Source organism: Acinonyx jubatus, chromosome B2 (genome assembly GCF_027475565.1).
Source record: "Acinonyx jubatus isolate Ajub_Pintada_27869175 chromosome B2, VMU_Ajub_asm_v1.0, whole genome shotgun sequence".
Classification (NCBI taxonomy): domain Eukaryota; kingdom Metazoa; phylum Chordata; class Mammalia; order Carnivora; family Felidae; genus Acinonyx; species Acinonyx jubatus.
The window spans coordinates 7,841,027-7,863,086 of NC_069385.1; the positions used below are offsets into that span (position 1 = coordinate 7,841,027).

Sequence of the window (22,060 nt, forward strand, 5' to 3'; positions counted from 1 at the left end):
GCCCTCCTTCACCCGGCCACATCAAGAAGGGTGCATTCACTACGTGGAGAAGGAAGGCTTCCTCCCAATCAGGTTCCCTTTAAACAGCACCAAATTCAAAGAAAAAAGAAAACAGCACAGGTCCATACTATTTGGTTCCAAAACAAGGCATCCAGCCATCTCTGGATCGTGTGCGCCTAGTCCCCTTTGCATCTGCACCCACATGAGGAAGCGTTGGGAAGGCGACACAATCGATATTCTTCATCCAGCCATCTGGGTGCCCTCTCAGGAAAGAGAGGGTTGATCCCATGAAAGATCTAGCACCTGACATCTTTCCTACCATTTTCCAGGATGGGGCCTCGAGCGAAGGAAAAAACAAGTGGACCTTAGTGTGCTTTCTCCTTTACTCTCACACAATTTCCTCCCGTGTTTATTTGCATCAATGGAGCTCGTCTGTGTTCACCAGCATCAACTTGGCCTTGGAGAATCTGAATGATTTCACCTGCTCCCCAGGCTGCACCTCTTTTCTTAGGATTATTTTGTGAACAAAGGCAACTTTCCTGGTGGGATGAAGGTCGAGCAGCCAGTATCGTCATGGCAACGGCAGCTCTGGATTAGGAGTAACGCCCAGAATCCCTGCCAGGGAGCTGGACACACAGGGCTCTGGACATTGTACCCCTCATCGCCTTCGCAGCAGGGAGCGCGTTCACAAAGAGCTAGTATTTTCTCATTTATTCACAGCGGGGAAGCACAGCAATTGGGATTGCACAAACTGGTTTTGCCAAAAACACGAGACTGGGCCAAATGGCGCAGGAACAAAATGCTTCGAAAAGCCGAGCATCTTTCTCGCTCACACAGAGCGTGAACGTTTCAAAGACGGTATTAGAGGGCCGTTCTCTTGGCAAATGCTTGAAAAAGAAAAAGAAAGAGCAAACCCACTCCCCTATTCTATTAGAGCGGGATTCAGAATTAAAATAATTGAATTAAGCATTTTCACAATGCCCACAAAAGAGAGCTACCGTTATTAACAGAATAGAAAAAGCCCGTGTGGCTTATTCATTTTCTTTTATACTTGAATTCATTCTGTCCGTCATGCCACCAGGACTTGGGCTCGGCAGAAAGAGGCAAGTGCCCCTCTGCATCCTACAGCATGCTGCGGCTGGAAGGGGAGGGCCATTACTCTCCAGGGCGAGGATCAGCCTTTGAGAAGGAAAAAGGGAGGGGTCCCTGATTCCCAGATTATGTAACAACGAATGACCCGCTGAAATGACTGTGAAGGTCACCAGAGCTTGGAGCTCTCTGCGCCCCCCACCTCCATCATCCCCCACAGAGATTTGCTGGAGTCTCAGCAGGAGGGAGAGCAGGCCACGTGTGAACGGATGGGCCGTGGTTCTGTGCCTGGCCACAAATGGGACCAGGACCTGCAGGTGGAGAGGCTGGTGCAAGGAAGGGCACACGTGGGTCTTGCATGGGCACACGGCTGTCTGTGGTCTGGGACGCGTCTGCAGAGGGGGCTCTTAGTGGCAGTGGTCTCTCGAAAGAGCAGGTGCCGGTCATCAAGAGAATGTGGCATGCGGCTTTCAGAGAACCGATGAGCAGATATATAAGCAACAGGCTCCTACTTTCCAGAGAGAGGGCAAACATTAAGCAGGGGTCAGGCCCTCAAATAGGCTAGGGTTCAAATCAGACTTTTTCTTTTTACGTTTATTTATTTTGAGCATGAGAGAGACAGCATGTGTGCAGAGTGAGCAGGGGAGGGGCAGAGAGAGAGACAGAGAGAGAGAGAGAGAGAGAGAGAATCCCAAGCAGGCTCCAGGTGTCAGCATACAGCCCGACGTGAGGCTCCGACCCATGAAACGTGAGATCGCGACCCGAGCCGAAACCAAGAGTCAGACGCTTAACCAACAGAGCCACCCAGGCACCCCAAATAGGCTAGGGTTCAAGACCAAGTAAGAACTAGAATAGAAAGGGGAGTAAGCAAGCTGACTAAATCAAATACGTGCAGCTTTTTGTGTGTTTATCAGATGTCAGTCAAGTGTTATTTTAAAAAAGGAGTATCATTTCATGTCGGAACTTCAAATAAAGGCCGTAAAAGTTAAAAAACAAAAAAAGAAGAAGACAAAGAGAGAGAGAAAAGAAGTGAGGGATTGAAGAAGAGATGGCTGGAAAGAGAGGGGTCTGGTGGGCCCTGGGGCGTGATGGCCTGCATCTGACTTTGGGACTAGTCCAAGGAGCAAACTCGGAGCCCATCCTCTAGTGGCGTCAGGCAGGCAGGCAGACGTGAAGCCCACGTACGTAAACCTTTGTATCTCCCTCTGATACAGCCAGGTGGGCGAGGACTGACCAGCTCGTCCCAGTTTGCCTGAGACTTTCTCAGACTTTCCTGCATCCCAGGAATCCCCCCAGTTCTGGGCAAATGCGGACAACTGGTCACCCTACTGGCGCCTGAGTCCACTGTCCTGGGTCCTGCAGGTCCCATTACTCGTCAGTGATGTCATGAGACACCAGGACCGATGCACAGGATCGAATACCCGGAGTGCACGTTAACAGTAACGCTGCGTGCTTTCCCTTCATACTTCTGACGGATGTTTTTCAAGCTTTTACTTGTATTTAAATGAAACAGTTAAGGTTCTGACAAAGGTGTACGGCCCAGTTATTTCTAGAGGGAGTCTGGAAGTTGGGCGTGAGGAACTGGGGTGGGGGGGCTCTGTCTCTCCAGGGTTCCCCACTCGAGATGCTGTTCTTTGGGGAGGCGTCCTGAAAAATCTGCCTTATCTGCTCCAAAGCTGCAATCTCATTCCATAAGAGATATGTCACTCAGATTCCTAGCTCAATGAAAGCCATATGATGCTCCGGAACATCCTCCCATCAATATTTGTATAAGTTAAACGAGAGTCCACCGACCTGGAAAGAGTTTAGGCAGAATTTCCTTTCATGGGAGGGGCTTAAAATTTAATCACCCACTTTGGGGCGGAGGGAAGGAGCTCACTCTGGATTCAAAAGTCCATCAGGACTGTTTTTTGTGGCTGTTCTTATTGTAGCATTTTCCCCCTTTGCAGGCATTAGTTTTCTTCACGCAACATTTTACCCTTTTCGTGCAATACGGTCCCATTTTGAAAGGGTTAAAGACATGGGAACCAAGTAAACAACCCATTTAAATATAGGTCATTCGTTGAACTCAGGCTATTTGTGAAAATGTATTTAGGTAGAGTACTATTAAATTAACTCTCAGCTCCAAAGGTCCATTCTATGTTAGCTATATAAAGTGTCCTGCTATTTTTTATGCATTCGAGAATATTCTAAATTAAAGTTAACATGGCAGCATGCATATTCCAGTAATTTTTATATGCCAGTATTTTTACTGGCATATATGCTATTTTTTATGCATTCGAGAATATTCTAAATGAAAGTTAACATGGCGGCACGCATATTCCAGTAATTTTTATATGCCATTTTTAAGGATGATGGCTTTGCTGGTACGACTGGCACCATTAGTTCTGTGTGAGGTCAAAGAATGAAGCTGGAATTCTGTGAAGGGAAAGTGGTGTATGAGTTTCCGGTGACTTTCTTTCCGATATCCTTCACTATTTTCTAGACTCACGCCTTTCCCACTCTTGACATGGGAAGTGGACTGGAGCCCCGCCTTGGGCACTGCTTGGGCCTGAATTACTTTCTCTGTAATCGAATTCCAGGAAGAGAGTTTTCAAGTCCTGAGATGGTAATTAAACACAGCATTAACAAAGACAGTACAATAATTGGGCTGAAATTCCACACAGCCCAGATGGGCTTCATGACAGCCAGAATCCTGGTGTGGTTCCTTCCTTGGAAGAACAAGAGTTACGTTTATAAAAATCCCCCATTGAAAGGAAATGTCATAAACAGACATTCCCAAGGCTGGAAAGTCCCTTTCTGTAGTGATATTGGCGTCTGTGTGATACTTCGTTAAAATACAGATAAGATGGCAGCTATCAAGAGTTGGAAATCACTCTGGTAACTGAGGTAATCTTAACTTTAGCCTGACACTATCTAATGAGGTCTTAATCTTTTCTATTTTCTGTTTCTTATATACCTGCCTAAAGGCTTGGGATCAGAAAGCTCAAGGATTAGCTCCTGATGTTATGTAAACATGCCACCAGGGACACTGCCCACAAGTGTTATTTATGCACGAATGGGCATCAAAATAACATCTGGCACTTGTATTTTAGTAAGTTGTAGGTTAGCTGTGAACAAGGAGCTATATAAGCATAGCATCAAAATAGGGAAATTACAATCAAGACTTATTGGTTTTGGGGGCCAACACAGAACATCGCTAACGAATAGGGACAAATATTCAGTTCTACGCTGTTAGAGGCTCTTTGTTAACGAGAATTGCAACATACTCTTTTCCATGAGCATATTGCATACAAAGACAAGACGTGGAGGAGTAGGGGAGGAGAGGGAGCTTTAGGGTAAGGGCTTTTAAAATCCTTTAGAAAAAAATGCAAGCACAACCACAGCCACAGCTGCTACCTACGCAGTTGTACGATCTGGGTCGGTAAGCGCCAAGAGCTGTTTAACCAGCGTATTGGTTAAATAATGCTGCATAACAACCATCGATCTCAGTGGCATAAAATAATAAGCATTTGTTTACCTCACACATTTGTGAGTTGGCTGAGAGACTGCTGATCTAGGTTTGAAGTTTTGGTAAAATAAGCCTTACTCCAAATGCTTCTCAGCCTCCTCTGGGGCCAGGAGGCGAGCCTGGGAATATTCTTCTCCTGGTGATGGCTGAAGCGCAGAGAGCAAGCCCACATCTCAAGAGCCTACTGCACCACGTCTGGTGGTAGGTAACCTGCCATTGGCCAAAGCAACTCGCATGGTCAAGGCGTGATCAAGGCCAAAGTCAAAGGGCAGGACATACATTTCACCTGCCACGAGACCAAAGCGAGTTACGCTGCCCTGCCCGATATCAATGGAACCAGGAAGTATTTTCATCCAATGGAAATGAGGGGCGCGACATGAATATTTCAAACAATAAACTACCACAATCCACCATCACCCAGGTAACCAAAAATGTGTTGAATCACTAAACCCTACTCTGGCAATTGAAACAGTGCTATTATGATCAGCTACATTAGTTAGGTTTGGCCACCATAACAGACACCCTCAAATCTCCAAGAGCACACTAAGACACATTGAGCAGACTGTAGTTGACTGAGGAAACAGTTGGGTTTGGGCTGTATTCCATGTAGTGGCTGTAGGTCAGCTTCTGCAGCTCTGTTCCAAGTTGTGGTTCTTCTCATTCTGAGACCACGCTGAAGGAACAATACCAGTTTGGGATATGCTGTCCTTGTGTCAGAAGGAAAGAGCCAGAGAGCTGTCAGAAATGCATGCTGCCTTTACAGCTTCTGCTCTGAATGGGTACCTGGCCACTTCTGTTCCTTGGGCCATCAAGTCAGATGGCCAAGCCTCAGTGGGGAAGTATATCTGCCTGCCTGGAGGCACTGCGGCCAGTCACATGGCCACAGGTTGGGGGGGTGTCATCCTCTTACAGAGAGAGGTGAAGAGCTGGGAACAAAAACACAGTCTATCACAAGTAGTACCGCCTCGTGATGAGAAAAGGTCACTAAGCAACAAGCCCAGCTCTCCACTACGTACCAACAGACCAAGCCTACTACTACCTAAGCCTCAGCCCACTTAAATACTTGCTCGCTTTCTCAGCTGTTTTGACACACATTCAGTTTTTAGGGCAATGGCCATCTCTTCAGACCAGCATTGCCATTCGATGCCTTGTTCAATCACACACACAGTACTGGTGCGTGTCTACCATACGAGAATGGAAAGTCGGATCGACTGGTAACTTACCAGGCGTGAGGCAAGAAACAACACACGCCAAGTGACAGGTCGGAAGTAACGTCAGACTGATGCCAAATTTAACCGCAACGTGTAAGAAGTCTGCCCGGCGTGGCCAGGGCAGGAAACAGTTCTATCACCAACATGCTCCCCGGGTCAGAGGATGGCTGTGGATGCCCCCGAATGACATTAGGAGACGCTATTGTGCCATTGCTGTGCCTGGGCTATACCTACCGTGATCTTGCCAAGAATTTGGTCTTAATTTCTTCAAGTGTGCCTTAAACAGTGCAAAGGCACCCATGTAAGTGTCTAAGCCAACTGTCTTCCTGCATTGGCTAAGTGCCTCGTGTTCCACACTCAGCCCCTCCGCTGACCCTCTACGGGGGTCTTTGATTTCCGTTTTCTACATTGCTTCAGCTTCCTAGAAGTTCCACCCACCTGCCTCATCTGCATTGGGTTTATATTTTTGGACTTTTCTTTTCAGTAAATAATAACTACACTGTTCATATATCCAGAGAGCCTGATGTTCTCATCACCTGTATTTCTACCTTCCAGCTGTGGCTTTAACAAAGTCAGAAGCCCGCTGGGAATTCTGGCAAATGGAAGCCTAGGGACCAGTGAGACAGAGAGCCAGAGTTTATTGGCCCATGACATGAGTAACATCCATGTGAAATATAACTGTGATGGTTTATTACACAGCCAAACCTTAGAATAACCCACCTGGTTGAATGCTGGAATTCAATCCACCCTACCTATTTCTCCCCAGTATCCCCCTTCCATTTACAAAGCCCAGGGGGTTGGTGTAATCCTAATTTGTGGTGAATTTCAGGATCTCTTCTGTGATAGAGTATTGTTTTAAGCTAGGTCTTTTGATCCCCATAAAACAGACCAGGATCTTTGGTGCCAGCGATGGCACGGGCTAGGGTTTGGGGGTGGCTGAGGAAGACAGCATAGCTGCCAGTCCTCCTGCGGACAATGTGCGTCAAGCAGATCCTTTCTAGTTGATTCTAGCTTCACTGCAATCAATGATGTGCACCCTTAGGATGAGGTGGGGATTGGAGAGGTCTTGGAGGATGCAGTAATTTACGTGATAATAACTTCTTCCTAAAGTCGGGATTTACTGACAAAAAGGTTCTGTGGAAAGAGAAAAGGCTATGATCCTGGGCCATGGGGGCGTCCTTGAGATTATATCCAGAGAGCAGGGACACCAGTTAAGGCAGCAAAAGGACACAGAAGGTTTGAAGTGACTATGTAAACATCAGGTTTCAAGGTGACCCGGACATTGACATGGGCAATTAGTTATCTGAGTCACTAGAACATGAGAAATTGACAGGGTTACACAGAAACCATAACAGGACCCTGCTTTGCTTTTGGCATTGGGGCTCCAGCCAATGCACTTGAGTGCAATTCCACCACTGGCCAGTATTTCTGAGTATTATAAACTGTATCTTGCACATGGTTATGCTTTGTGGGAACATTAACATCTCTGAAACAGAAAATTGTGGTTTGGCCTATAATTTGACTGAATTCCTCTATTAGCAAGGGGTTTTAAACTGAAATGTCAATTCCTTCTCTTCTTGAAGACAATACTTTGCTTTTCTACTTACGTTGTACAATTTTAAAAGGTTGGGGATGGATAGGTTCAGTTTGAAGACATTTGTTTCACACCTCAAAGCACCCTTTGAGAAGTGGGTGATTCCAAGAGGGAGACCAGAGACCACAAGATGAGCCTGGGAAAATGTCACCGTGCTAATGAGCAAAGCGGCATTCTGAAACTCCTAGAATATGGCAGAGGGAGCCCGGAACCAACAAAGATGAGCCTTGTCTGTCCAAAGATGGGGCGATCTAAGCACAAATCAGGATAATGACAACAACTGAGAAGGGCTGACTCATAGTAGGTTAAAACCCAGATGTTAATAATGAGGCTTAAAAATTTTTTTAAAAAACCCCACAACACACAATTCACTGATAGCTTTTGCAGAATGCAGTGAACCGACTTGTTATTTTGAAAAGAAAGAATTACACGTTTCCTGCCTTTCCTGTAAGACCTGTATCTCAGAGTCACCAAATGATTGATGGGAGAAGTTAGTCTTTATGTAAGTATTCCAGCAATAAATGAAATAATAACGATAACATGGGAATACTGTCACTTGCGACCTCTGATAAATTCATAAATCCAGGCAACGACGATCAGTGGCAGCTAACATCACAAAAGAAGAAACCGGCAGACACGAGTTATCTCTTAATGGAAATGTACTAAACCACTTACGAAGTAGGATTGCCAAAAGTATCAAACCCAAACTTAATTAAGCTCTAGATCTACCTACCGACTGATAGGGAACACAAGAGACAGAGGGCCATATTAAAGGATCCTAAGGATGTAATCAACAAAATTTAGACTGCAGGCAAGTCTACAGAAACAAAAAAAAAAAAAAAAAAAAAAAAGGAAGAAAGAAAAAAAAAAAAACCCTAGCATTCTTTATTCCCAAGGTTGCAAGGAAAAGAAAAGAACAGGAACCTACAGATTAAAGACCGAAGAGGCTTATGAGCCAATCACAATATGTAATCATCAGACAGTGGTGGCTGGGGCACTAAACTCCGCGAGAAACTCATGTCTGGCTTCGAACCTGACTTTCAAATGGAGATCATCTCACTGCTTAAAACCAGAGTTAACATGTTTTGGAAGCCACTGGATCCATCATTTACGATCCTTCCACAAGCACAACCATGTAGAGCATTGGACTACTTCCCCGGGGAAATGTCTCTACAGTGTTTGTGAATTAGAAGTGGGTCAGTGGGTCTATGGGCGCAGCGTTGAACTGGTCCCCCGAGGATGTGCAGAAGTAGCTGGGGCCTCTTAGCAGTACTCACAATAACACATCACATGCCTCGTCAAGTGGTGCCTTCTTCTGGAAGCCATCAGAACACACTGGTTTCTTTCTTTCTTTTTTTTTTTTTTCTATTTTTTTAAAACCTTGATGTAGATCTGACAAATGCTTAACGCCAGGACTACGTGTGCAGTGTCTTCAGGATACTGCTGAGTGAGGAGTAAAAATACTTATTGGACTATTAAAACTGAGTGCAGATTATTATACGTTTGATCCTGTTGTGACGGCCAAGGCTAACGGGATGAGAGCAAGGTGTGAAGGCAGTGGATACTTTTTCCCTAAAAGGAATACACAGCCCAAAGGTGCTCAGAGAACCAGGATCGCTTTAACCTTAATGGTTAAAACAGATTTTTTTCTTTTTATCTTTACCACACATTGTACGATCTGTAAACCCCCAGGTACATCATCACAATCCAGTGACAACTGGTCAACTGAAACCTTTGTAAACATGGAGGCTCCTGCTTGTTGCTGAACATAAGAGTGAAGGAAAAAGGTAGAAATCCAAATATCTCCGACCAAGTTCTGGGGGGTTGGGGAGGTGATAATAAAACCAACGAAGCCTGTTTTCTATCAGAATGTTCTATCGAAACTGAGTGCTACCAAAAAAAAAAATGTTAGCGACCTAATATTCTTCAAGATTCGTATCTTCCAAAAATTCTTCCCTCACATCCCTTTATAAGAAATCTTCTGTTATTCTATATTCACTTAGTCTCTGTAGTAAAGCATTGCCATGTCTTTTTTTTTTTTTTCAAAATCTTATTTATTTTTGAGAGAGAGACAGAGCATGAGAAGGGGAGGGGCAGAGAGAAGGAGACACAGAATCCAAAGCAGGCTCCGGGCTCCGAGCTGTCAGCACAGAGCCCGACACGGGGCTCAAACCCACAAACCATGAGATCATGACCCGAGCTGATGTCAGACGCTCAACTGACTCAGCCACCCGGGCGCCCACATTGCCATATCTTTTTATATATTATTCTCTAATTATTCAGGTGTGGCTTCAAATATATCTGAGGCATATCAAACCTTCCAAAGAGCAAAGAATAAGCTTTAGTCCCCACCATTTCTTTTAGTGTAATGATGCAGAAGCACCCCAAAAGGCTTTGCTGGACAAAGGAAGAAGAAAAAGAAGGGAGGAAGGGAACGAGGTAAGGAGGGAGGAGTAGGCCAGCCAGCATGTGTAAGTCTAAAGGTTGAAAACTACATTCTTGCTCAAGCTCTGATTCGAAGAAACAGTATTTCCAAGACTAAATTTAAAGACAAATCTTTAGACGACACTGAATGTCAAGAAAAGATCTCTAGTTTGTGCAATTAAGATGAATGAATGATTTCATAGTACGGGGCCTACGGTAGGTAAAGTTTAATAATGTAAGTGACAAGGTGCAACTATGAAAATACGGACTAAGTGGCCAGTTGGGCTCAACCTTAATGCTGTCACAGCTTCCAAGTGTGTCTTCTCTAATGCACCTTGTGATTCTCCCCAAGGCGGTTTTTTTTCCTTTTTTAAAGCCAAACTAAAAATGATTTAGTCAGATGTTTGATAATGAGACAAATTAATTCACTCACTTGAATAATATTTGTTACTAGTAATAAATGAAATTACCTCTGAGTAATTTGGTGAGAGATACTTCCCATTGCATTTGGCAATGTTCCTCAGAATTTTTAATGCTTTATCTCCTTTCTTCCGAGTAATCAGCCAGCGAGGAGATTCAGGAACCACCCTGGCAAGAAGACTTTGTTGAGTTATGTCTAGGAATTTCAAAACCTTAACAGTTAATTAACAACCTCACTTTCCCTCTTAAAATAGAGCTTGCAATTAGATAAAACTTTAGGAGATTCTGAGAGTTTAGAACATGCTCTTTGAAACATAGATTATCTTGGAAAGCTTATAATGGAGGGAAAAAATGCTCACTTGATAATTGGATCATTGGTCATAATAAAAACAATCAATATTACATTGTTCTTGTAAGACCAGGCTACCCTAGAATACAGTGTCCTAAATTACACACGTGAAAAGAACTGAAATTACACACATGAAAAGAATTCAATGGGCACTTAGGCAGTAAGTGCCTAATCAGTATGTAAACTGATTTCCCCATATATTAAAATTAAATTAGAGAAATGATCAAAATGTATTTGCTTCAGTAAGAGTCAAATGTATACACCTGTAGCTTTCTGGTAACTTAATTTTCTGATGCTCTCAACGTTTTCTTATTCCTCAGAGGATTCCTGAACAATATTAATTTGCGTAATAGAACACACAGGGAAGCAAAGCGATTTCGTTGCATTTAATTTGCATGTTGAAATATCGGCAGATAGGGTTTGTTACCTTACAGTGTTCGTGAAAATATTACAAAATAACAAAACATAACTAATACTCTGCAGTTTCGCGTTTTGGTACTTTATTAATCTATTTTAATGAGAACTATTAGTCAATTAATGACCACTCTCTATAAATTCTCAAACACTCTAGAAATTCTCAAAGCCCACGGCTATTCTGGAGATGTCAGAAAATCTCCTTAATTGCTTTCATTTTCCTGTTGGTTTAGACAGTTCTACATTTCTGTGGAATAAGAATAAATTCAATAATGACCAGAACCACTTTACCAGTAATAAAGGAGGAAGAGAAAGCTGGGCAGCGTTATGGCTAGCTGGATCCCTTGCCAACTGGGGATAAAGTAGGCAATTCCAGGGAGAATTATGATTCCAAGGGTGAAGAACATTTGGACTACTATCCCCACAATTCTCCTTTGCTTTGAACCTACTATTTCTGTTACTGAAGGAAAACAAACACAGAGGTTAGGGAAGCTCAAGTTGAGCTCCAAAATAAACACACAGAGACATTACATCTGTCATATCCATCGGCATTGTTAGAACACCACAGAATTCTCTTTCTTTTTTAATTTTTTAAAGTTTATTTATTTATGAGAGATAGAGACAGCATGAGTGGGGGAGGGGCAGAGAGAAGAGGGAGACACAGCATCCGAAGCAGGCTCCAGGCTCTGAGCTGTCAGCACAGAGCCCGACGTGGGGCTCGAACTCACAAACCGTGAGATCATGACTGGAGTCGGACGCTTAACCGACCGAGCCACCCAGGTGCCCCAACGGCACAGCATTCTTAAGGACACTAAAACTTCCATGCCTGCTGGAGCTGGGTTTTCTGCTCACTCTCTTCTCTGCCAGTTATTGGCAGGCACTGGCCACACTCATCTTACACACACAGCCTAGCACTCTTCTCGTTATACAAAAAAATGTATCTGTTGATTTTAGGAAAGCTTAAATGATGACTAGTGTATCAATACAGAAGTAAAATAAACTGGCTAGATTTCTATCATGGTATCTCTAAAGGTTTGCATATTATAGTCTCTTTGGGAGATTCTTTATGAGCATTAGACTCTACAAATGATTTTTTCAAGATCACAAGACAGTTTCTATTACATGATGGTCCTCTCCACAGACTTTCCATGTAGGTGATATCTCTTTAAAAATCAGATGGAGAATTCTATTGCTGGCATCCTTCTCCACCCAAACGAATCCATTTCTATCTGTCATTAATTCTATTCCGATCATCTTGGGATTACGCTACTTGGTTGTGCCCTAAGATCGCAGCTTTGAAAATTCACCTACACTTAGATCTCCTTAGAAATGCTTCATATGCCAAAGTTATCCCTTCTGCCCCAGCCAGCGACAGGCAACTTCCCGACACTCTCTCTCCTTCCCGGCCCAAACAAAGACCTTCAGAGGGTCCTTAAGGTGGGCACTGCTTGGGGAAGGATTATCTAGCAGTGATGGAAGGGACTAGAAGCCTAAAGATCTGGAGCAATACTGTAAAAGAAGCTTTTGCCTCTCCCTGGTCACGAATCCACCGTGACCCTTAGAGGAGGTGACTGGTCTGCACATCACTGGCAACAGAGCCCAAGTAGCATCCAGGACTTTTCTCAGTAAAAGGAGCAAACAGCAAAGGGAAGGTTTTCTTTCTAGAAAGGTCAAACTTTCTGGTTACGGAAGTAACAAAGGTTCACAAATGAGCTTCTCATTTTTAGGTCCTATCTCCTTCACAGTAAAAAGCTTTCCACTTGTACACAAGGAATAGAATTAAGAAATATTTGAGAACACAGGAGTGTCGTCTCAAACTATACCCCAGAAATGCACAGAAAATGCTTTAAAAAGGTTTCAAAGAATTGCTGACATTTTTCATAAACGTCAATCTCCGAGAAGGCAAACAATAACTTGTGATAACAGTACAGCAGTTATCTGCAAGAGCGTGGTTCACCCCCGTATTTTGTGATATTCCGTATGTGGCCAGGACCTAAAAATGAGAAGTTCATTTTGCCAGAGTCAGAGTCTCACCGCAGCGACCTTCCTATTTGCAGAGATCATTCGTGTGGCAGCCGTGAAGCCTCATCATACGAGCCCAAGGAGGCTCAGCGGCCGGCACCGCCCGGACACCTGACCCTGGCCGTCAAAGAGACACGGAGCGCAGCAGTGTCTTACCGATCACGTAGCAGGTCATCCACGTGCCCTTTCCAAACACACCTTGTAGGAAGCGGAAGGTCACAAACACGGGGAAATTTGGTGCGAACGCCACCACCACACCGGTGACGCCAACACCGAAGCAGGATATTAAGTAAATGACTATCCTGCCGTACCTTTTTGAGAAAGAGAGAGGAAGAAGTCACCTTTGGCATTTTCTCCGACACAGTGAAAAGCACTATCGGTAAGTGTTGTTAGAAGAGGCTTCAGGACAGAAATTTTGTTTTCGATGCTGCATTATTACTACCATGTACAGGATGGCTGAGAATTCTGCGTTTCGTTTCGCAGCAAAACCAGGCAAGTAAGGACATGTGTTCCTGAAATGGCATTACAAAACGCAAGGCACAGAATGCATTTTCGGGGGGACTGCAGTTTCCAAAAAGATGACCCTCTCTGTCACATACAGTCGCCCCGATGGCCCAGCTTTGATACCTTTCTAGCATTTTTGTGGGTGGAGTTGGAAGGAGAAAGGGAGAAAGCCCCAGGAGCAGGCTTCAGTCGTGGCTCAATCATCCACCAACTATGCGACCTTGGGTCCATTTCTTAAGGGAACCAAGATTCAGATTTTGTTTGTTTGCTTGTTTCTCCCCTCCCTTTCTACAGTGAAGTTGTACAGGCTCAAATGCGATGCTGATGTGAAAGCTGCTTACAAACTCTAAAGTTCACGACCAGGGCGAGCTGTTCTTAAGTTTTGCATTTTAGTCTCACCATTTACGTAGCTGTTACTAAAGGCGTAGGCAAAGGGCACAGGTTACCGTCGTGGGCAATACTCTGGGATTCTGATGCTAAATGGTTCAGTGCAACTGTGCCAGATTACTGGCTGGTGAAAGTCTGTCGTCAATGACCTTTATGAGACTTGATTCAAAAACATTCTCCCATAGAAATTCCCACCAAATTCACTCATGCAGTGTCCTGCTTCGGTCAGCGGAGCAGAGACAGAAGTAGTTCTCATTTATTCAGGTTTTAAAATTCACCGTCTGTCCTTCCTACACTGTCCTCTGGTAGATTTGGGGCCTATTAAATTGTTTCTGGTCCTTTCTTTCAATGATATAAAAGCAGAGAAGGAGCCAAGATGGTTGGCCCTGTGGTGAGGCAGAATCATTCATGGGTCTGTCTTCTTCTTCAAAGCATGGAATCATCAATGAGGACAGGTGCGCAGGCCCCTGCTGGAACATAGGTAGGAAAAGCCCCCCTCCTTTAGTTGAGTTCTTTTGTTTGGGGATTATGTTTATTGACTGTGAGAGAAGAACATGAAGAAGAAGCAAAACCTAATGTTTAAATCAGGAAGAGTAACAACTAAAATGACGAAATACGTGTTGAAAACACATCACTCAATTCTAAGCCACAGCAGCTAGGAGAGAAAGTGATGTGTGGGGAGATTAAGAAAAGAAAGATGAATGGGAAGGGCTATAAGAGGAAACCATAGGAAAAAACACAGATAAAAGACAGGGAAAGGGCATCAGACACAGGGATTAAGGAGAAACTCACATGCAGAAGACGAAGGAGCAGAAAAAGAAAACAAAGGTTATACTTTGAAGTCCGGATCCGGCCAAATTCAGATTGTCAACTGGCTAAAGCATTTGGGGCATTTTATTGTCTCCAATTAGCTAATTAATTGCTGCGGGCAGTTCTCCAAGAAGTACCCTTAAGCACTGTGCGCTGTGTGCTGGGTCACAGGGACCCATCAAGGCTGGGCTTAGAGTGACCAGAGCGATATCCAGCCAGACACGGTCAATGGCCAAAGCTTTCCTACCCCTGTCCTAAGGGGTATAGAAGGAATTATTAAATTACTGCATGTATTTTCATAGTTAGAATTGGGATAAAGGAATAGTTAGGCATGGATATAATAACCAACATCAATAATGTCCAAAACAGGAATGTTGAATAGAAAAATTACTATGTTCAGTATACAGACTCACCATGTCTGCCATTAATCTATATCTTTACGAATGTTAAATAATAGATACAATTCTCTTAAAGGTCTTTGGAAAAACTGTGTTGTTTTTTTTTTCTTGCAGAGTTTTTAACTTGTAGAATAAAATACAAGGATTTCTTTTAAAAAATATAACCGAAACATATTGGGAAGGGGCCGACTCTATGACTAAATTAATCCAGACCACAACCAGTGAGTTACGGAAGCACAGGGAATCAACTCTGTCCGCAGTGTCCAGCCAGCTATCCGTCTGTCCCATGATGAAGTTACTGCCTTGCCGGTGTTTCCGCTAACATGCTTTCAGATCCACGGGGAGTGGTCCCATCCATTTGTACAGTTCAAGGAGTAAGGAGACGCAGTTCAACAAGGAGAGAATTAGTCTAACCAAACAAGTGAGAATGTCACAGGTAGAGAAAATAAGATTCCGCCCCCCCCAAGTTTAACAAAAATTGTTTCCTAATGTTAACATAAAATATTTTCATCCCCACACTTATGCATCATGTCAACGGCTGTCATATTCGTGCCTACCTGTCCGCCGCATAACCCAAGGTGAAGGCTCCGGCCAGGAAGCCCAGGTTTAGGACGGCTTGTGTGAGGTCCAGCATCCAAGCATTGACACACACGAGGTCAAACTGGGAAAACAAAGCAAATGCGTGGGAGTCACGTGACCATGCTTATCCTCAAGACATCTGGTCTTCTGTCTAGATCTGTGATCGTTAAACATTTTTGCCCAAACACTCCTTACATTTTTCAAACGTTTCACATGCATATTTTTAGATTGATACGTAAGGGTTTTGTTTTTGTTTTTGTTTTTTGGTCAGTTTCAATAACTGGCAAAGATGTCCCCACTGTCTCCAACAGTCTAAATACTGAAGCCACCGGACACCTACCATCACCCAAGTTCCTCAGTGGTCTCAATCTGAAGTCGATCTTTTTTTCTCTTTGAATTCTTGTTTTCATTCCCACAGACTTACATCCTCGTATCATCAGCAGAACATATTTTATTGTGTTTTGTGTCAGTGCGTATTGCATCGACCGTGAGGTACACAGATACTTCTGTGTGTAAAAACTATATACATAAACTGACATTTAACTACAAATTTTTCCCTGTGACAACGTCTCGAAATATTTGCATCCTTTCTGATGGGGTTATAATTACAGTTACTAGACTGCAACAGATGCAAACAGAAAATGTAGGAATCTTGAAAAAGAATTACTGCGCAGGGGTAACATTTTGTTGGAAATGCGGCTCTCTGTTTCTAGAAGAATGTTAAGAAAGCCTGGGGTTTTCCAGGCAGTTCATGTCATCTGGGGAAGAAGACTGTTTATTACTAGAGTCAGTTATGGCTAAACATCAATTCTGCTCCATTTTTCATTTTTATAAATAGACATGCCAGGAAAACATATGTGTATAAATAAATTATTGAGAACTGACAGAGTTTTGTTACAGCAATGTTACTCAATTCTTCTGTCTCCCTCTCGGCTACGTGCCAAGACTCACAGAGCAATCTATCATCAAAATTAGTTTTACTTGCCTATTAACCAACATGCCCTTTTCAGTCCTACGCTCTTGCTGCAAGGAAAGAGACGGAGACCGCCACACTTACAAAAGTTGTTGAATCAAATCATTAGGCTCAGTTATTTTCTTTCCTCATGATCTTCTTCATACCAAAACCAATAGCCCAAACTGTCCCACTATTCCATTCCCCACAGTTTTTTTTAAAATATGAAATTTATTGTCAGATTGGTTTCCATACAACACCCAGCACTCATCCCAACAGATGCCCTCCCCAATGCCCATCAGCCACTTTCCTCTCCCTCCCACCCCCATCAACCCTCAGTTTATTCTCACTTTTTAAGAGTCTCTTATGGTTTGCCTCCCTCCCTCTCTAACTTTTTTCCCCCCCTTCCCCTCCCCCATGATCTTCTGTTAAGTTTCTCAGGATCCACATAAGAGTGAAAACATATGGCATCTGCCTTTCTCTGTATGGCTTATTTCACTTAGCATCACACTCTCCAGTTCCATCCACGTTGCTACAAAGGGCCATATTTCATTCTTTCTCTGCCAAGTAGTATTCCATTGTATATATAAACCACAACTTCTTTATCCATTTATCAGTTGATGGACATTTAGGCTCTTTCCATAATTTGGCTATTGTTGAAAGTGCTGCTATAAACATCGGTGGGAATGCAAACTGGTGTAGCCACTCTGGAAAACAGTGTGGAGGCTCCTCAAAAAATTAAAAATTGATCTACCCTATGTCCCCACAGGTTTTAAAACATCAAGTCAGTGCATCATAGCGAGATGGGAGAGAGGTAGGATTCCTTTAGCCAAGTGGGAGAAGGACATTTAGGAAAAAGGACCCACGTCCTCATCACATGCATACTCTCAGGCAGATCCGTTCTGGACCCACATGAGCCGAGGCTCTGACAATGGAGTCCCTTCAACGTATCCAGACCCTCCACCCTGTGAACGAATGGCTTTGCATACCTCCAAATGGCTTGCCCACCCCAGCTTGAGGATCGCTCGTAAATACACATTCATAAGCAAACTGTCACATTTATTTACGGAACCCAACTTCTTGTCTTGGTTCCACAGCTAATGACCTGTCACTTAACACGGCTGGGGAGAAAATGGGAGCATTGGTAGCTGGCCCATGTCACAGAGTTGCTGAGAAGATTTATGGAGATTAAAAAGTAAAAAGATTTCCATATATGCAGAGGATAGTAATTTTGGTAACTTAAAGTGAGTTTTATCATCCATTCAGGTACTAGTTTCTCAAGGCATGGCAGTTTGACTATAAGTAAACTTGCAGACGATTAAAATTAACTGAAATAATTTCCCACTGGAATTAACCATGCAGAGAATGCAGTCAGAGGACAGCAGCATGCAGAAGAATGAAAATGGACCACTTTCTTCCACAACACATGGAAATAAATTCAAAATGGATGAAAGACCTAAACGTGATATTTGAAGCCCTGAAAATCCTAGAAGAGAGTACAGGCAGTAATTTCTCCGATGTTGGCTGTAGCAACATTTTTGTAGATAGGTCTCCTGAGGCAAGGGAAACAAAAGTAAAAATAAACGATTGGGGCTTCACCAAAATAAAAATTTCTGCACAGTGAAGGAAACAATCAACAAAACTATAAGACAACCTACTGAACGGGAGAAGATATTTGCAAATGACATATCCGATAAAGGGCAGTATCCAAAATATATAAAGAACTGATACAACTCAATACCCAAAAAACTAATAATCCAATTAAAAATTGGCAGAAGACATGAACAGACATTTCTCCAAGGAAGACACAACAGATGGCCAACAGACACACGAAAAGATGCTCAACATCACTCATCATCAGGGAAATGCAAATCAAAACTACAATGAGATATCACCTCACACCAGTCAGAAGGGCTAAAATCAAAACCACAAGAAACAAGTGTTGGCGAGGATGTGGAGAAAAAGGAACCCTCTTACACTTTGGATGGGAATGCAAACTGGTGCGGCCACTGTGGAAAACAGTATGGAGGTTCCTCAACAAGTTAAAAATAGAACTACCCTATGATCCAGTAATCACACTACTGGGTATCTACCTCCCAAATACAAAAACATAATTCAAAGGGATACACGCAACCCTATGTTTTGCAGCATTATTTACAACAGGTAAACAATGGAAGCAGTCCAAGTGTCCACTTATAGATGAATGGATAAGGAAGATGTAGTATATATACAATGGAATATTATTCAGCCACAAAAAAGGAAATATTTTCATTGGCAACAACATGGATGGAGCTAGAGTGTATAATGCTAAGTGAAATCAGTCAATCAGAGAAAGACAAATACCATATGATTTCACTCATGTGGAATTTAGGAAACAGGACAGAGAGAGAGAGAGAGGGAGAGAGAGAAACCAAGAAGCAGACTCTTAACTACAGAGGACAACCTGATGGTACCAGAGGAGAGGTGGGTGGGGGAATGAGTGAAGTAAGGGACAGGGATTAAGGAGTGCACGAGTCAGGATGAGCACTGAGAGATGCATGGAATTGTTGAATCATTATACTGTACACCTGAAACTAATATAACACTGTATATTAATGACACGGGAATTAAAATAAAAACTTAAGGGGCCCCTGGGTGGCTCAGTCGGTTAAGCGTCCAACTTCCGCTCAGGTCATGATCTCCCGGTCTGTGAGTTCGAGCCCACAAGGGGCTCTGCGGACAACCTGAAGCCCCGCTTCAGATCCTCCCCCTCTGCTCCTCCTCTGCTCGGTGTGTGCATGTGTGCACACGCTCTCTCTCAAAAATAAAAGGAACATTTTAAACAATTTGTTTAATTAAAAAATAAAAATAAAAACAAAGAAAAGAATGCAACAAGGAAAAAAGCATATCAAACAGGCAACTTAGCTGCCAGAGAAAACACTGTGCTTCAGGAAAAGTAGCAACCAGTGTCAAATATAAGTTCCCCGAGAGTGGAAGTCGCCTCCTCCAGCTGTGCTGCAGGTACCGGGATTAGCTGGGGGCGCAGGCAAGCTCTGCACAGATGACACAGCAAGGCCCAGCAAGAGCTATCCTTCCAACAAATTTGTGCAGCCGCTTTTGAATTGCACGAACTAAAATTGCTCCCCAAATATTCTTTAAATCCACGAAAGATTCTCCAATAGAAAACTGATGATCTTTTTCACCCTCCCGTAAGAGAAACTATCAAAAAGTGTTTTTTCATATTTCGTATTAAAATATTTTTCCTTAAAAATTTTTTTAATGTTTATTTTTTTTGAGAGAGAGACAGAGAGAGAGGGAAACAGAATCTGAAGGAGGCTCCAGGCTCTGAGCTATCAGCACAGAGCCCCATGTGGGGCTCACACCCACAAACCGTGAGATCATGACCTGAGCCAAAATCGGAGGCTTAACCGACTGAGTCACCCAAGCACCCCAAAATAAATGTTCTTCATACTTTAATTGAAAATAAATGTCTAAGTGGTTAAAGTTCTGTGATGACATTTTCTAAAGGACTGTGATGCCATCTGGGCTACGTGTTGCCTGCTCTTTGTGCTTTATTCTGCATCCCAGGGGCTGGAGGTGTGAAAACTTCATTTTCCCAGAATACCTTGCCAGCAAGGCTCCGAGTTCTGGTTCCGCCAGTGGGGGAAGGGGGAGGTAAGTGCAAGATCAGAAGGCTGGAAGCAGGTAGTGGGCCTTCTGCTTCTGGATATGGCAGCAGCTCCAGCTCGAACCGTGGCAGTGACAACAGGGGTTGGTGGCTGAAGTCAGCCAGCATTTCTAACCATGCCCTGTCCACGTCGGAGCAAAGGGGCACTGGGCCCACGGGCACTGTGAGCACTGTAATGCCCCACACAGGGCAAGGGATCCTCAGGCGCTATCCTTCCTGATCTCTCCCGTCTGTGCTTTCCTAGCCCTTCCAAAGCAACTCAAATCCAAATCCTTTTACTAAATCCCTTCCTGCTTGAGATACCTCACCTGGTTTCTGCTTTTATGATGGGAGCCTGCTATCTTTCAAAAGTACAAAATAAATTAAATCATGTACCTGTTAGGAAATGCACACAAGCACACATACACTTGTGTTTCCAGTATGGGGACCAACACAGCAGGGACACGCATTCGGGGGCTTGGTTTTGACTCTAACTCATACATTCAGGAGGCAGCCTGCCTCCTGCCTCCTGGGCCTGGCGCTTGCTAATCAGCTCTCAGCTCACACTGCCTGCTACCACAACAGCTCTGGGTCTGTGATATGTTTTCATGTTTAAAGAGAGGTCAGCAGACACGGAAGCTGATGAGCTTCGCAGGCCAAGGACTTTTTCCTAAAATAAAGTACTGAAAGTTTGTTGTAGTTCCCAGACAGACCTAAAACCTACCTCTTGTCAAATGTACCCAAGTCTGAATCAAAGACACACGTGTTTATGTCTTTCTTCTAAGGCAATTTATCAAGAGCAAATGAGACATTTCTTTTTTTTATTTTTTGAGTCTACACAAAGACATTTAAAATTATTTTTAAATACTCATAAATCCATGTGTACCCATTCTGTTAGTTACTAATCTTCAAAATCACCTTTACACAAAGAGAACTTACTCCCCTTGGACTCAAATAACTATTCATGTAATGTTGAAAGAATCACATTGCTTCATTTCACAGAAAGCACAACTCCAGCTTTATTAGATACTTTTGAAGGGCTTCTAGACCTAGGGATGTTTCTTAGCATTTCCTCGTTGTTACAATCCAAATAGACATTCTGTTAACTTCAGCTACAATGATAAAATGCTGGGACGAGTTACCATTCAATACCTGTTACAGTTTTGATTTCTAAGTCCCCTTTAAGACTAGAGCAACAGAATATCTCCACTATACAAAGGTCAAAGGCAATAAATTAGGTACAAATAATGCAGGTATGCAAAAGACTTAGAAAGTCAGAGGGGGCCTGCCTGCTCCTTAAGCCACAGAGAGTGGACCTGGATGACCAGCTGCTGGCTTTTCTGCAGATGTCTCTAGAACAAACTGTCATGTAAGAGGGTCAAGGTTAGAGGCCATCACAGCATCTGACGTCAGTCACGTCCGTGAGGAAGAGTCCTCATTAGCTCTTTGTACTGTTGTGGGAGAAAGGGAAGTCTCTGATGTCAAGTGACCAGACATATGTGCCTGTGTTTTGATTTTCTTTTCTTTTCTTTCTTTCTTTCTTTTTCTTTCCCTTTATTTCTTTCTTTCTTTCTTTTTCACTGTTTGCATTTTCTAAGGATGAGTGCTAAATTGAGCCATTCCTAATCAACTTTTTGTTCAAAATCAGTGGCCACTAAACTCTTCATCAGCGTTAACAAAAACATCAAATGTACCTTTGATTTGACATCAGGTATGGGGTGCCCCTGGCTAAAAGTAGCCCTGGCCAATT

General features: G+C 43.3%; 1 protein-coding gene across 2 annotated transcripts in view; it reads right to left on the reverse strand.

Moving 5' to 3' along the window:
* SLC22A3 (solute carrier family 22 member 3) overlaps positions 1 to 22,060 on the reverse strand; it is a 94,330-nt gene that overhangs the window by 34,307 nt on the left and 37,963 nt on the right. For both annotated transcript variants that reach the window (XR_008298220.1, XM_027056505.2), the window contains exons 2-5: positions 15,691 to 15,794; positions 13,191 to 13,345; positions 11,304 to 11,472; positions 10,300 to 10,417 (exon numbers count right to left, since the gene is read on the reverse strand). Coding sequence is in view for 1 of the 2 variants with exons in the window: in XM_027056505.2 (XP_026912306.1) it covers positions 10,300 to 10,417; positions 11,304 to 11,472; positions 13,191 to 13,345; positions 15,691 to 15,794 (546 nt within the window). In the remaining variant the exon portion in view is untranslated. The remainder of the gene's footprint in view (positions 1 to 10,299; positions 10,418 to 11,303; positions 11,473 to 13,190; positions 13,346 to 15,690; positions 15,795 to 22,060) is intronic.